This window comes from Bombus vosnesenskii, unplaced genomic scaffold (assembly GCF_011952255.1).
Source record: "Bombus vosnesenskii isolate JDL3184/JDL3185 unplaced genomic scaffold, Bvos_JDL3184-5_v1.1 scf7180000014535, whole genome shotgun sequence".
NCBI lineage: Eukaryota > Metazoa > Arthropoda > Insecta > Hymenoptera > Apidae > Bombus > Bombus vosnesenskii.
The window spans coordinates 339,820-357,781 of NW_022883506.1; the positions used below are offsets into that span (position 1 = coordinate 339,820).

The 17,962-nt window shown below is 33.0% G+C and overlaps 1 protein-coding gene across 1 annotated transcript in view; it reads left to right on the forward strand.

Moving 5' to 3' along the window:
• Positions 1–17,962, forward strand: part of LOC117240036 (netrin-1-like) — a 110,792-nt gene that overhangs the window by 87,409 nt on the left and 5,421 nt on the right. Inside the window, exons 3-6 of the mRNA XM_033505885.1 lie at positions 4,207–4,356; positions 5,716–5,811; positions 16,419–16,487; positions 17,164–17,374. Coding sequence (XP_033361776.1) covers positions 4,207–4,356; positions 5,716–5,811; positions 16,419–16,487; positions 17,164–17,374 — 526 coding nt within the window. The remainder of the gene's footprint in view (positions 1–4,206; positions 4,357–5,715; positions 5,812–16,418; positions 16,488–17,163; positions 17,375–17,962) is intronic.

Consider the following 17,962-nt stretch of genomic DNA (forward strand, 5'->3'; position numbering starts at 1 on the left):
ATATGTGTACTGATATATATAATTGTATGTATAAAAGTATAGTATATGTATAGAATGTGTGTGTGTGTGTGTGTGTATTATAATAAAATGAGATCTATAATTTATATTAAATACTCTATTTTGTTATCGCCACTTGAAAAAAGATAAAGGCGTAAAAAGTAATTTCTTGTATTTGTTTGGCGAATATGTCTCAAACATTTTTCATGACAAGAATCGAATTTGTATAGTTCATAGCTTTCTTTTTAGATGCAAAACAGAACAAATCCGTCGGGATAAATCAAGAAGCAAGCGCGAAACAGGAATTAGAAGCAGTGAACGCTCTTTATTGCATTTTCCCCTTCGACAGAGGCGTTCTTAATAACTCTGGTTAATCCCTTAAAACCCTTTTGTAAGTTTGTTGATGCACTCAACTCGTTAATGTACCATAACTTTTTCAACGTCTAAAAAACGAGGGAAAGTGAGAGTACGACGAGGAAGAAACCTAGCAAGGCCAACTTGACCCTCCGCGGTAATCGGCTTAAAGCGCCTTAACAATTTCATGTAGATATCCGGATATAAATACGTGTAGGTCTACTGTTGTAAAAGTGGCCTGGTAAGTTGAATTTATGAACGTCTTTCCCTCTTTTGCTTTTCCAGCGCGTTAAACCGTATTCGCGACGAATGCAGCATTTGCGCTTTCCACCATTGCAATTATATTTTTTGCCGCTTCGTAGTACGAGGGTCGGATCGTATAATATTTTATATTTCCTTGAATCAGCTTAATATTTATTTTAAAATTGATCAAAACTTTCTTCCCGTGTATACGTCGTATATATGTATATATGTATACATACGTGCAATTTATTTCAAATATTGTAAGCTAGCATTCTAAGCTATACGTTGGAATGTAGAATTCATAATACTTACTCTGTTTTGTTACTTCAAATTTCAATATTACACCGAAATATTCAATCATATAAATAGTATCATATACACGTACATATATGGTAACCTTCTTTTCTTCTAAGATTCTTCTTCCACCAAAATAACCAAAAAATTAAAAGAATGTCGTCAATATTCATAGAATATTCCAACTCTTTAAAAACGAAAATACTTACATTATTGTTACAAAACACATCGAAGATGAAAACACAGAGTTTCATTCACTCCCATAAGATGACAAACGAAGTGGTAGAAAACTGGAGGAAATGTTTTCTCGACTTGCATCTCAAGGTCAAATAGTGAAAGACTCTCTTGTTAAAAGCTCCAGAAGGACGATAGTTCCATTTTATTTAACGTGAATTCTCATTAAACTCGTAAAAGAATGAAAACGCTTTGAGCTCCGATGGTGGAGAAATTTCTGTGATTCGGCTCAGAGTACAGGAACAGGCATCTGATTTTCTTTTCGATTAAAGGCTATAGAGAGATCAAAGTCTCGAAGGGTGTACGCGGCTGACTTAACAAACGACTTTAATCGAACTTTACACTAAAATAACGCATTCGTGAATAAAATAAATTTTCCCATTTTCATATGCAAGGAAAACAAACAACAAACGCGCTTGTACGTGCAATGTGCAAATTGCTAAAAACTGACTCGAGATCGGCTGGAAACTTTCGAATTCCTGATTACACGGACCATTTTAATAGGATAACTTGATCGAAGAACGTCGTGCGCAGATTTCTCACGGATCGATGTTCGATGCATGCAACGATACAAACCGTCGGAGTGCGTTTCGCAAGGGTCACGGGGAACGATCGGTCGAATAGCGTGCTCAGGAAGCACAACGGAGCACCGTAACTCACGTTTACGCCTGTAAAATGAGCAGGCATACCGGCGTGTCACTTATTGCTAGCTAATATAAACATGACTCCGAGACACCTACGAGAATAAAGAAAGTACATGCACCGCTCGTAAATCATGAGCATTTTACATTTTACTCGCGTTACGCCTTGTTACAGTCGATGCAGAGAACACGCGCGTTTAAATGGCCGCGTGATAATTGAGAGGATCGCCACGAAAAAAACATTTGACATGACGGTTTGATTTCCTGGAGATCGACTCTCTCGCGTCAGTGGTGGTAAGTTTCGCGGCTGACGTTTCGTAACGAGCTGTATAGGAAAAAAAAATGAATTCAAAGCAACAACAGAAATAAACAAAATAGAAATTATAATTTACCACTATACACGGACACGTTTAGTTTATTGTACGATAAGTATAAATTCCTAATAGTTAATAAAATAAATGGTAATATCTATAATAAAAAATAATCGAAATGAAAAAAAGTAAAAATAAATAACGATTTAAAGAGACAAGCGAAACTGTTATCTGCTTTTGTTAAATTAATTTGAGAATACTACTGCTAACTTCTCGAACACTTTTTCATTTGGCCACGGTTAAAATTCTCTTCTGTGCTCATGGTATGAATGTGGAAGAAGCGTGAACCGGTTGTTCGTCCCTTCGGCAGTCTCCTCAAGATTAATCCGTTTCGCGGAAGTGCAAATGGTCACTTGGTATTCATGTTGTAGAGATTGTATTCCTATTTGGACTGACCATCGCCGTTCATTGTCGCTCTAATATCTTTTCCCGAATTATTTTACATTTATTTTTTTCGCAATCGCATGTAATTTTAAAATTAATAAAATGAAAATTGAAAATACTTCGAGCACCCACTTTTACGTGTGCTTCCTTTTTATTCCCAACTTTCGATGATCGATGTAGTCCTTGATGACATAATAATTTTAAGTAGCAAATAGTAAAATCATACTGGCAGAAAATATTTAAACTTTCGAACGAAGAATTACTAAGAATAGTCTGCAAAACGATACTTTACGAATGTCTGAAAAGATACCGAAAAGTAGAATTTAATCGTGAAAGCAACAGGTCTTTTATTGTACAATTTAGTAGAATAGATTATACTTGTCCTAGTCATTCTTCGTTCAATGTATCAATTTTGATCGATGTAGAAATATTAAAATAACGTCATTAGGTACAACACTCGGCACACGTTAGTCGAACATCTCTAGCTGTAAATAGTCAAGGAAAAATATTAAAATTTGTAATATTTGCAATATTTGTATATATGTATCGTATATATTTGTAATATTTGCATGTAAAACTTTAAAAAGGGAGGAGAAAAGGAAGATGAAAAGATCAGTAGGTATTCACAGACGTGCAACAAGCTCATTATAATACTGCATACAAATACAATAACAGTTTTACTGTAAAATAGTAATACCATAGCCAATTGTAAGTGGAGATAGAATAGAAAAGAAGTGAGCCAAGAGGGAAGGGAAAATGGAAATGCAGACGAGCAACGACCGACAGAGCTTTCGAGAGTCTCCTCCTAAATTTTCGCGGTGATGCACTCGGCTCGAAGTGCAATCGTAATTAACCGCTTTTCAGTGTCTCTCTCGCATGAAAAATACGAGCTTGCATAAGTAAGTGGGCAAAAGGAACGTGTCAAGCTGGCTTTTCGAGCGAACATTTCTCCCTCGATTTTGCTTTTAGCCTCTTTCCACCTCTCTTAATTCCGGATGCGCTGAATGCGAAAACACTGATCAATGAATAAACGAGTGACATTGGGAATTATAACTTTCACGTGACTAGCGCTCGATTATTGAAAGAAAAGATGATTAAAGAATGGAAATGAGGAATAAATTGATGAAATTGATCGATCTTATTAATTTTTAAGTAATTGTAGTTTGATATAATTAATTGTTTAGGTAATAGATCATTATAAAGCAATATTAATTTGACTTTCGTTAGATTTACGAAACGATAAAAGGTACGTGTTATTCGTACTGTATTAACTCTTTGTAGCATCTGTAATTGGTGATTTTTATAGATTGCAAAGATTCTTACAGATTTTCTTATTACAAGCGCAAACTTGCAGAATCTGTACCTCTGTTCTTTATGTAGTTATATCGTGCATTTAGTCAGAAAGCAAGACATATATACTAACTCTTTCATAATATCTTATTAATAAAATCACAAACCTCATAAAGGAAAATATTTACCGTACTTAAATTTTTTGAAAGTTAAATGTTACAGTATTATGTTATTAGTATTATGTATATCAAAAGTAACACGAGTTAAGCACGTGGAGTGTTTAGCATTATATAAAAGCTTATAACACCAATTATTTTCTGGATATATCTAACTATTTACTACAACTAATAATATAACTATAATTAACCATCCCTTATTTTGCATGTTGCGTGTTACAGCGTGTGACTGTCATCCGATCGGAGCTTCCGGAAAAACTTGTAACCAAAGTACTGGCCAGTGTCCGTGTAAAGACGGAGTAACTGGTACCACTTGTAACAGATGTGCCAGAGGTTACCAACAGAGTAGATCGCACATTGCACCTTGTATCAGTAAGTATACAAATTCCCTAAAGCCTTAAGGCATTAAGATCTTCATATTTCATATGTTGTTATTCATTTAAGTAGAAGGTCTACGTATCTTATATGATACCATCAAATGTTTAATGTATTACGAGATAAATACGTACTCGAAACTAATTAGTCACATATATTGGAAATTGATAATAATAATAGTAATTTAATATTTAATAACATTCTTTAAATTGTTACTCGAGACAGTAGTTTATATTTCTTATGACCGATTATCACCTTTTTCTACACCATTGATGATCTAATAAATTGACTACGTATATATATATATATATATATATATATATATATATATATATATATATGTACTGCGTATATATACTTATATATATAAGTATGTATGTAGCAGACTTAATTATGTCCAGTATATCGCAGAGCACCATTCCCTATAGAGTTTATCCTAACTTGTTATACACATAGAGACCCTTGCATTAAAGCTGAAGCATTCTCCGATACACTGGGCGATCAAGAAGTATTTATTACCTTCTTATTAATTAAATGCCCATAAAAATATAGTCTTTCTATAATGAAATTCATAAATATGTATGACAGTCGATATAAATAATTTCTAAAAATGTTAGAATATATTTTATGTGAAAGTTTATTCTTATATCAAAAAGAATTTGCTGCAATAGTATTGTACATCTGTTATTGGTTTATTATGACTAACAAGCATGTAATCTATGAATAGTAAAACACGTAATTTTTTAAAAAATGTGGGATACGACCTATTCACATATTTCTTATAACAAACAAAAAAAGAGAATTCTACTGCGTAGAGTGATGTAGTAATTTTGACAAAATAGAACGAAATATGCATAATAAGATTTTAAAATATACAAAGTATAGTTATGTACATAAGTATTTTTATAATTTTGAATCTACTTCATTTTTAACTAAAATGTAAGGATTTTTCAATAAATGTTAACAACGCAATCAATGCAACGCAAGTCTGCAATGCAGGATAGTAAAACAATGATCCAATTGAAAGTCTTCATTATTAGGGCACTCGATATCTAACGAAACACACGAAAACTTCAACATTCCATTAACAGTTCAGACAGCAAAGGATCACTCGAGACGCAAGAAAAAGAAATGGGATGAAATTTTCGACCGTAGCCGTCCTGTTTTTAGAAGCGATCGATCGATCAACGAGAAGGAACACGCGACCGTTCGAACGTGTTATCGCACGATCGCGCGTCCAATTAGGCAGAATTTGCGAATACGAAAGAGGAAACCGTGTAGCCTTTTAGAAGAGATACGAGCGGTATTTAGTGTAACTTTTCGTCAACGATTTCACATTTATTTTCCTTCTCGTAGAAATACCGAGGGTTGTGCAGACTCAAGGGACAGCTGGTGAGGAGAGCGGAGAACACGAAGACGACGACGACGAGCGCGGTTACGATGGACGAGCTGGTAAGTAATATCAAATCAACAAACGTAACGTGTTTTATGAAATTGCTTTAATTCTTGATACGTGACACTTTTTCCCCGTGGGAAAAATACCATGACTGTGAAACATACCATTTATTAATCGCGTATTAGTAATCTTTACGAATGATATCTTGAGGCTCGAGACTCGAGACTCGAGACTCGAGACTTTAAGGGAAGAAAATGAATGAAAACAACTATTTCATTGTTTCTAAACGTCTATAATGAAGTAATACATAGAGTATAGAGTGATTCGACTGCAAAGTGGAGAATTATACATAATGTATGTTTCAAACAACACTTTAGCACTAACAATAAGCTATAACTGTTTCGTGTAAATACATGCAGACTGTTTGTTACGTTTCTCAACAAACCATACTAACATACCGATATAAATACGAATAACACTGATTATTAGTCGTTATTGACATAATTGATATATTGATCTATTAATGAATTAATGATAACTAAATATAAACGACATTCGAGCGATCGATAAGAAATACGCATATATGAAAGTACATAGAAAATAATAACATTTGTCTGTAGAGGGAAAATAATCTAACTTATTTGTAATTTCCGCTATAATATTCCTACAAACAGAAATGCTCACAATACATACATATAGGAAAATGCAGAGAAGGTAGACTAGAATGTTTATACTGATACAAACTCGCTTGCCACGTGGCAGTATGGAATGTAAGCATAATATTAATTTGGCAGACGCGACGTAAAAAGAGAGAAAGAGAGAGGGAATAGAGGGTTGGAATGTCTAGCCGCTTGGTCGCAGCCTCTCAGCCACCCTAATGGCTTAATTAAAGCTACCCTCACTTGCGGCTTGCCCATTTGCTCTAAGTTTCCAACGGCCTACTTGTACGGTTGTACGAGCATAAAATTTACCGTTTTTATTCACACGTGTGTAGTGTGTACACAGGAATAAATCGTAACATCAAATCAAATTGTCTATGTAATCATTTACGGTTAAATCGGTTATTCGTTCTAAAATCTTTGGTTTCTAATTTTTACCATTTAGTAACGTAATAATACACATGTTTAATTATTATTAAAGCAAATGCATTTTTTTGAAAGTACCTATACCATATTCATATTGTTTACTTTGGTTAATGAAATTACGAATAATCCTGAAAGGAAATACAATAACATGTTCAAATTTCTATCTCGAGAAATGCTGAGATTAAAAGGAAAAGGTAAGAGTCATCATACTATATTGCTTAATTGCAGAATTATGTAACAATTATTAGTACATACAAGATATACATACATATGCATTCCTCGTACTATTAATATAAATCTTAAACTTCTTATTCGTTTTCCTTCGTTCTGTCAGCTCTATTACTATAGATAATACTAACAAATTTCAGCTATGAGTATCGTTATCAAAAGAAATATGTTGAGTATAACAACAATAAATAACGACGCATTATCCTGTCTCGTAGACATGTTCAATAGTAGGATCAAGTATCATATCATTGCCTCGAGGTTCCAGTTACTCCCACTATTACATATTACCATCTCGACGCAATAATTTGCAGATAAGAGGAGCTCAACTTTATGAGAGTAGATATAGTTATTGTCGCTGATGAATGATGTATTTCCTTCGAATAAAACCAATAGTCCTATTTACGAACAGCATTGTTATTCTGAAAGATATAGAAGTGTAAATACGTCCTCGGAGAAACACCTCCTTAGATAATTTTTAGCTTTTCGTAAGTAATGTCCGTAATTACCAGCGACAATAACATTTTTCAACGGTAACGATAATTTTAAAAATAATATAGAACAAGAACCTCTTCAAATCTACAAACAACTTACTCCGTTTTGTGAATTTTATCCATTATATATATTACAAAGGCAAAATCGGTATATTTTTTTAATAAATGATTCTCCAATTTATACCTGTTAAGAAATGAACGCAATATCTGGAATGTTAAATTGAATTGTATTTTCGTTCAAGCAATCTTATTTCTTTGCTTTCCTTATATTCAAAATTAATATTCCATCTGTTCGTCTTTGCCTTATATTCCTTGCAATATTTTTGTATTTTTGTCATGTTTTCTGTCTTTGTCTTTCTCGCTCCATGTTTGGTGTTTCCCTTTACCTCCGTTTCCCTTTCCGTTTGTTAACTCCTTTTCTCTTTTTGGTAAGCTTTCTCCCCCTCCTACGCCTCCCGTGAGTGGTCGCTGAACGCAATGATACAGGAGGGTTGGTTCCCAAGTTATTATTTAGTCTCAGATATACATTTGTACGGAGACCCTTTAATGGTCCGACGTTTATTTCCACGCGTCTTCGCTGCATTGCTTCCATGTGCACATGTAGACGCGACTCCATTTGGAAATTATTTGGTTCTGTTAGCTCGAGAAATGAGTAAAGGAAAACTACTCCCGTCGAAGCGATTGAATGCCTTACAAGTACTTACATACCCAAAACCATTATCGAGCCCGTAGGTTTTATAGTTAAGTAGAATTGCACTCTTAGGGATAACAAGGGATATACTTATTGTATAATGCTGTGCACTACATGTTTGATACGTTGACCGTAATGTGGGATTTTTGTCTGTGAACTTATATTCAAGCGTCAGCTCGCTCGATAATTAATAACGTTCGAGTGTTTTCAAAAGAATTAATCGACTGCCTGCATATGCATTCAAAAAGAAAAGCAAGGGATCGCGCTTGCGAGAGGTTGACGGTTTAGTACGATTAAATATTAAATACACAAAATAAAACATTTCCAAATTATAGAAAACAATTCTTTAATTTTCATTCGATATTGCTATATACTGCTGAGTAATTGAAACATAACATTTAAATTTATGGTGTGATACTATTTGGTTGTTGCAAATGCAATAACTGAATTTATATTTGCAATTTCCATTGACTACCGAAAGTAATATTTGTGGAGAGTAATATGTATTAATCAAAGTACTTACACTCCACTGGACTCGCTACACTTTGACCATGTAAAACATGCATGTACTTTCAATAAAAAGCTCTGTGTTATTAGATCCAAAAAAATCCTTGAATGTATTTTTTATTACGACTTTATTATTAAATTTGTTGTTTAATTTAAGCATTATTGTTTGAAGTTATTACTGTAAAGAAATTGTAATATTAGGAATATTAGAATAGAAAGTCTATTCTATTGTATATTCATTTACACGATATCAAATGTATTACCGAAACATATAAAATATAACGAAAAAAAGTTGAAAAATTTATATTGTAATTTATTAAGAATTGGAAACCATTTAATCGTCGAATATTGAAAAGCAGAACTTTTCTAATTGTAAGTACATGAGATTACAATTAAACGATTCCGCAGGCTAGAGGAAATGATAATAAAGATCGTTCAGGTGCAATATTTTATGTACATCAATTAGTATAGATAAAGGGTGTTAATATCAATTTGCCGTGATCGAAAGAACTGGAATAGTCCCGGGACGGATTGCAGGATTTCCGCAATCGCGTTCATATGCATCGGCAGCGAAGCACGGAATCAGTGCGTGGGTGCGTGCAACGAGAATTACGCGCGCGGTTGCGTGCAACATTAACATATAGATGCGATTCGTGACGCAAGATGCATACTCCCGATGCGATGTATGCACGCCTGCATACGCGATACGAGATGCTCTTATTCCTTGCAAGAATAGCATTCGAGAAGGAGCGACGAGTATCCTCCAGCTACTAGTTTGCAACGCTTATGAACAATGAGCCCGCGATGCTAAAAACGGAATGCCCACGGCTATCGATGCTTTCTGCCCTGCCATACACCTGAACGTAATAACATGTTAGTACTTACGTTGTATCGAGCCAGCTTGCCGGTGAGTTACGATTTCACCTCGTAAATTCGTTAAAAATTCGATGGAAAACCTAAAATTGATGCTGAAAGGAAGTAGAACTATCATCGTGTCGACGTTTAACTATCCACGTTGTTTATAACGAATCAGTATTAACGTTCAGATAAATGAAATTGACATTAAATAACTAAGTATCGAGAGAACTGCCGTTTTCTGTTCAAAGGTTCATTGCATCGTATCTCGGCATATTGTAAATATGATGCTATATACATAATTTTTAGTATTACAACTTTCTCCCAATGTAATCTTTAATAGCTTTTATTCCTTTCTTGCGCAAAGCTCTATGTATGATAAATTGTAAATGTATATGAATATGTGCATATTTTATTAATAAAATAAATGTGTAAAAATTTTAACTCATAATATTATATGTATATTATAGATAGGTTACATAGGCTACAGACAAATGTATAAAATTTCAGTACATTTACAAGATATGTATCATCTTAATAGATACTACCTTCAAATATATAACATATATTTTATGATAAATCTAAAGTGTAATTCGTATTTTATGTTTTAAGTCCCCAATAATAATTGAGCTTTAGTTAATCTAGTTATCCATTGTAACTTGTAGCATTCTTTTGACATTCTAACTAAATGACGTACGATTAGAAATAGCAGTTAATGAAATCAAAAGGCAGGAGATCAATAACATGATCGACACCGATTAGAATACTTTACCTGATTTTATTAAAATAACCGAAATTAATTGGTTTAAGGGATAAAAACAATAAACGTGTAACGCGTCAAAGAAGCATCGGTATGAAAGAAGCAGAGATAAACTTGTTGTCTAGTTTACAAGGCGAGTTAATTTACAGTTCGCTTACTGTACCGACGCGTGAACCTATTGCTTGTGCGTATTGCGTATGCGCTCGAATAAACGCCCACTAAGGGTCCTTCCATTTCAGGAAACATAGCCCTGGTACTGTTTGTACATCACATCGATTCGTTCTCTTTCCCGTTTTCTTCCTTTTCCGCAATCATGGATGCATTTTAAAGTAGCTCTGGCCGTATCCTTTCGTTACATGCCACAATAAACAACAAAATAAAAATCAAAACAAATCGAAATTCACTTTGTTTAAATGTCTACAAGTATTTTAATTCAATTTATTCTGTGTACAATTTTTCAGACATCTTACAAATTTAATCTTACTAAACCGTCTACTTTCTATTAATATCTGGATTGAATTGGAATTCGCTAATCGAATCAATTCTACTTGATGTTACGTTCATTATATTACATGATGTTACGTTCATTTGTGGGAAGAATTTTACGATGTATGTTGTACATCCGTATAACGAAAAGAATGTTTCGAAGGAAATGACCTTTCGCTTTGTCAATGCTACGTACTCACGATGAGCAATCGATCTGTTTTTCGTGGACTATTAAAGCTGAACACGCATTTCGCCAAAGGGGACGTTTGACAGCATGATAAACTCATCGTGTCACCCTTTCACAATTTAGTTCGATAATATATATTCTCGACGATACCGTGATTGCTTTCTAATAGCTGATAAATCTTGAAAGTAATTTTTAGATTTTGAAAATTTATTTAATTAATGATTATACAATAGAGTAGGTAGGATAAAACTACCCTATTTACAAAATATTTGAATATTAGTGATATAAGTTATTCCTTAATATAAAAGAACTTTTTGTATCACAATTAATTATTAATATATTAATATTAATAATATATCTATAATGTTATTAGCATTATAGATTTAATATTAAAATTAATATTATATTTATAATAACGTGACCTATGTATTTGGAATATTCTTAAAATATTGTATCACTCGGTATATGATAACTTCTATCGTAATAATTATCTTCATTATTACAGTACAGGCTTGCCGGTTGGGCCCTAAACCAAAGTTAATTACCAGCCGCCGTAGCTAATTTAAATCAAGACTAATTGACTCCTCCCTTCACCCCTGCGATTCAACTTCCATTACTCCAGGTCGCGCCTCAGCTTCTAATATCATGAAACTTTCCCTAAACTTGTCTCGTTTCATCTACGCGTCGCACAAAATCCCTAGATGAATCATAATAAGGATGATTAATATATAGTAAATGATAGAAAAAAAGTATCTTATACTGTACCCATAAGTGAATTCTAAAAAGTCTTATTAAACTTAGATGAAAATAATGTTATAGCAAATGCGTAAACAAATGTGCATGTGTTGCTAAAAATAATTGTTTTACGTGTAAATGTAAATATGTACATATAACCAATCGTATACAACTTAAAAATTCTTCAGTTATGTTACGAGTAAGAAGTTACGAACGTCTTCAACGACAATAAATAGGTAATTACATAATTTTTAAACAATAGAAACATATTGATTATATAAACTCGAGGAAAAACAATTGTGGTCGCGAAGATGAAAAAGTTCGGAATCGTTCTTCTAAAATTATTATTTGTTACTTTTATTTACTTTACAATTAGATACTACTTTCTTCACAAAAGGTTTCCTCCTTTTTAATATAGCCATACGTAATATAAAACTGTATTGTATATAATAAAATCGAACTAATATCTAACTATACAACAAAGTTCATACGTAATAAAAATGACAAATAGACATGCTTGTACTTATCTCAGGTAAAACTTAAATTAGAAAATTCCCTAGAAACTCTGATGATATGAATTTTCGAAGCAAACGATAATAGATTTGAAACGCATACAATACCTACCGAAAAGAAGTTAGAGGTATTAGTGTCAAATGCTCGACTCGTTGCGTTGGCGCAACTTACTAGAGGGTATGATGACAAGTAAATGTCTATGTAAATTTCGTTTAAACGGTAGACTATGATTCCAGTCATTTAATTTCGTCGTGAAAGTACATCGCATTAAAAGCACCGTTTACGCTTACCCTTGCAAGGGTGGGGGCGTTTCAAAAGGTAGTCGTACGAAAAACCGTAGATTCTCTACACTCTACACTGTCACGACTGGCAGGCAAGCACCCACGCGTCCATTAAAGTCCCACTCGGCCGTTACGCGGTAAGATACTTAGGGTGCCTCGTAAGGCATGCATCGTACCACAAGACCCTTTTATAATTAAGACGTTACTTTACGACTGCGAGTATGCCTCGCGTGCATCCTATATTCGAGCGCTAAAAGAAACGGGAATATTTAGAAAAAATGTAAAACTGATCTATGTTAAAGGATTTCTTTTTTACGAAATAACCCATGGTAATTTCTGCGCGTAAAACACAAACAGAATAGAAGTCCAGCATTACTCAATCTATCGTGATTTGAATATTAAATAAAAATTAACATCTCTTGCAGAGACAGGTCTCTGATTGCTCAATAGAAAATTGAAATTTTCCCTTCATACTGATACATGAATCGTAAAGATGGAATAAATAAGAAAAATAAAGAAAAAGAAAAAAAAAATTCAAGTACTTGCGCAGGATGGATACATATACTAATATAGGCTATATTGGATATATATACTAATTAAGGCTATATTGAAGACATATATATCTTTAAAATGGTTAAAAATTGATAAGAATGTCACAAGGTAGAATGAAATAGTATGAAATGAAATATATTTTGGAATAATATTTATACGTATGCATTTTTATATGTATATTGATACATATGAAAAGCGAATTATTTCGATGTTCACATAATAGTAAATATTCGAATGATCTTCCATTCTTGTAATATGCATACTTTTCTATTCTTTTGTTCATACATCGTTTGACATATGAAAAGAAAGAGAACAAAAAATTGTTAAATCACGACAAAATTTACGTAACGCCTTACGTAGAAATCGACATAAAGTTGTAGAGGATTGCGGTTGCATCTGACTTTTGGTCTGGAACATTGGATTTAGGTGGTTTGTTCGGTGATTGCAATATACCATCGGACTCATTGCGGCGAGGAGAGCAACTGAAATCAGTTTCGAGGTGCATCTATTCGATCGATCGAATCGCTCGATCGGAAAGCGGACCTTACGGTTTGGGATACATTTGATGGCGAAGCTATTGCTCGTTCGGTTGATGCCGATTGGCACGGGTTAATCGACACAAAGGATGTCTCGTTAGTCAGGAATTAAACGGATTATGGTCTGAGGTCTCTGCCATCACGATCGATTCGTGGCATAGCAGCTAACCGGCATATCTGGTTCGCTTTCGACTCATATTATCCATTTCGTAATTCGGTTAATTGATTCGATGGTATACTTAACGAGCTGCCAACGAAATTTGTCTACTACTAGCGAATTCTTACTAAGAAGCACTGCTTAATTTCGTGTTCTTTCGTAACAGAAATTACATGCGACAAGAAAATTTATGTACATGGTAATGCCATAAATTATGCTCCTTATAGAAACAACATTACAGTACAAATAAATTATAGCAAAGACCAATCTAATAACATCTTTTGTTCGTAAATTTGAGTATTACAATCTAAAGATCTATAAAACTTGATAGAACTTGAACTTGCCCGAAATGACTAACTTTCGCTTGCACACACTTCTTTAGGAAATATAACTGTACATGTATCATTGCCATGTATGAATATAAGTATTATAAGTTATCAGATTGACCAGGCCTCCAAAATTTCCATCGATATTTCAATATTGCTGTGTAGTTAATTGCAAGCCTCTTCTTTGAGAAATATTTTACAGACGATGGTCGAAGGAATTAAGATCAAACTACCTGCCAATTTCACTATTAATTTATTTAATGAATTTTCATTCTATAGACCCATCGTTACAAGCCAGGAGAATTATCTCATAGAAATGCTACATGCATGGAAAATTGAAAACAGAATGAAAAGTCACGTTTGCACAAAATATCAACGTTCGAAAAGTTTCTCCGAGCGATTTGTTCTTTTTGGTATTTTGTTTGACAGAATTAAAATTTTTGAAATATCGACAGACAGTTTCGAGCATGGACGAACGTGACCGTAACTTGGTACGGGCGTAGAATTTTCATTATTTTTTACTAGATAACGCGAACCCGTCTACCAACGGAACATCGATTGAATTTCAAACGAAATTCAAATTACGTTTAATTTGGTTAGCCAACGAACGAGCAAAAGCGAAGTGGAGCGAAGCGCGTGTGTACTGGTTGCGTGTAGTTTGGATTCGTAGTTCGGGGGATTCGGTACGTTGTACGGATTCTATTATCGACCTGCAGAGAGCCTACGGTTCATTAAAACGGCATGAAATTTACAAACAGAAGTTTTTGTGTTTATTTCAATCCTTTTTACAAACTCTCTGTCCTTACTTCTATATTTTTATCATCAGTCCGTTTCATGTACACCAATCTGATGTATCTTAAATCGTGTATCTATTGCTTTAGTCTTGTTTTCGGTAATATATATACTTCATTTTGATATAGTACGCTTCTATGTCGATTTGTATGTACTCGAAATAGGCAAGTACTTCGTGTTGTAATTCACCAAGTGATATCAATGATTTACTGTAAAATAAAGCTTCCGTTGTCTTATACAAATCACTAGATAGATGATCGTATAAAAAAATTCTATTAAACAAGAAAAAAAAATATTTTTGAATACATTGAAATAATCGTATATAGTATGTGTATATAGGTATGTGTTACTTACAAGAGATGACAATTTTTTAATTTTTTTGTATACTAAGAAAACAATTTATTAAGCTCAAATAACGATGCTGTTAATATTCTATAACTAACATTAGTCAATGCTTTTAGAAACAATAATCGATGAACATGAAAGAAATATAATACCCGAGGTATAGTGAATTAAAGGAACGTGTAAAATTATAGCGTTTTGCTACATAAAGTAAACCTAATGTTTCTTCAATCGATGCATTATTATTCTATAAAGCATATTACGCATATCCTTCGCAAAGATGATTAGTTATGATCAGGCTAAGAGCTGTTACACTGGAACATATTCCAAAGAAAGTTAATTGCGGGACTTCGGGACGAGGACACGTTGTACGGTGGCCATGTCGTTTGAGATAATAGTATAGATGGATATCGTTTCGTTGGATAAAATGATTAGATAATAAATGGATAGCTGCACCCACAACTGTTCCCAATAATGATAATAGAGCGTATTAATAAAATATTATTGACTATTCTGATTACGTCCTATAAACCAGTTTAACAAATAAGAAACCATAGACTAACGCATAAAATTTCAAAAAGGTTTCTTCTTTGAATACAGAACATATACGTACCAATGATATAATTGAAGTATCGAATTCATCTACTACACATTTATAATCCGAATGTATAGTAAGCAATTGAAGTGACTTTATATTGCTTTCTAGGTTGAGATTATGAAAATCTACCTTGAAATTTAGATACAATATGCTGAGATCACAAAAAACATCAGAGCCTAGTTAATAATATCCTCCATAAATTTATATTGTGTATATGTGTCCATAAGTTTGTATTCGTTAAAGCTATTAGTCGATGATTAGCAAGATCGATTAGGTCCTTTCCCGGTTCTCAAGAGGGACAACTGTTGCTTCTTGCCATTTAATAAGGGGATATGTTATCAATCGAGATGCAATTGAAAATCTAATGAAAATGCAAACAGAAATAAACGTGTGAAACGTGGCAAAAATCTGTCTATATATGAAACGTTTTATAATTATGTATATAGAGAAAACAATACATTAGCTAAAAATATTTTGCATATTCTTGTATATAAATCCTTGTATATTGTCTATAAGCAATTTCTCATGTTGTTTGTTATAGATCAATGTGGAAAATGTCGAGCCAGCACTAAAAGATTGAACCTGAACAAGTATTGCAAAAGAGATTATGGTAAGTATGCAATCAGGGTAGATTATGTGTCACTAATAAATAAAAAATAATTCTAAGAATTTTTAAGATTCTGTTTAAAGTAAAAAATGATACATAGATATTGTCATTATTTCTTTCTCATAATATAAATATCCTCATTTTACGTGCTTATTAAAAAGACAAGCAATTTTTTCAGTTTCAATAAAAAATTCTTATCAGAATATAGACAAATTCTCATATTATTTATACATTCTTTGCGTCATCTATTTTCTCTCCTTTAGCCATAACGTAGCATTTAGCAAACGTAATTATTTAAGATCGCCGGTAAAATTAACAGAATTTACTGTTATCATACTCCTTCGTGATTCATTTGCCATGCAACCAGCAGTAAAGTGACGATATTTCTTGATTTCCGGTCACAAATGAAATAACAAGTAGTATTACTGCATATGGCGTAATGTAACTTAAATTCATTGCACCATGAACGATATTGGTTTACCCGTGTACGTAAATGATGTAACCGTAAATGAAGCAAATCTTTTTAATTCCTTATGTATCGTGTTAAGCAAGAGATCATAATTAACGAAATGTATAAATTAAAAAACGTTACACCTTTTTAAACTTGTAAAATATGTAAATAAGGTAAATCATAAAAAACAGGTAGAACTAAGAGATTACCCCATATTTTTTCTTTCAGCTATTCTGGGTAGGATAACAGATAGACACAAAAAGAACGATGGCTCTCCAGCAGGAACAAGCGTGTCTGGTTCTGTTTGGATACGTTTCACCTTAAATGTTGACTTTATTTATAAAAAATCTTCAAACTCGAGGATTCGTCGTGGTGACGTGTTTCTTTACGTACACTCGGCCGACTTAGCCTGTAGATGCCCGAAAATCAAGCCAAACAGGTAAATTATTTGATACATATCTAGTTTGCAATGAAACAAAATTTTTATTTTAAAGAAATCCTTCAATAATATCTTAATAAGCGTATTTTCTAAAAAATATCTTAAAATAATTACCGCGAAAAAAAGCATAAAATATTGTGATAAGGAACAAGTAAGTATATATGTGATGTAAACAAAATTAATAAATTAACATTCGAAGATTGGATTCTATACTTTCTTTATTCATACTTTTTACATCGAATTATACAACTTAATCAGATTATTATTTAAAACGGTAATGATGAATGTTCTTGCTAAAAATAGAAGCAATTTCACATACTTGATAAAATTATTACAATATAAATATGTTAATTTAAAAAGGGCTGGAATAGAATAAAATATCGATGGATCAAGAATTTACAAAAATATTTAAATAATATAATATACCGAGGCAAGTTAACCATTTGTAAAGCTATGTGCATCCATATGTTTAATCTTTTAATTTTATTTCGTTTTATGACTATGTACTGTTGCATCGTATTAATGTTTACACTATCTCACTATCCTGAATATCAAATGATCTATTTATGTCGATTAAACCAAGAAAGT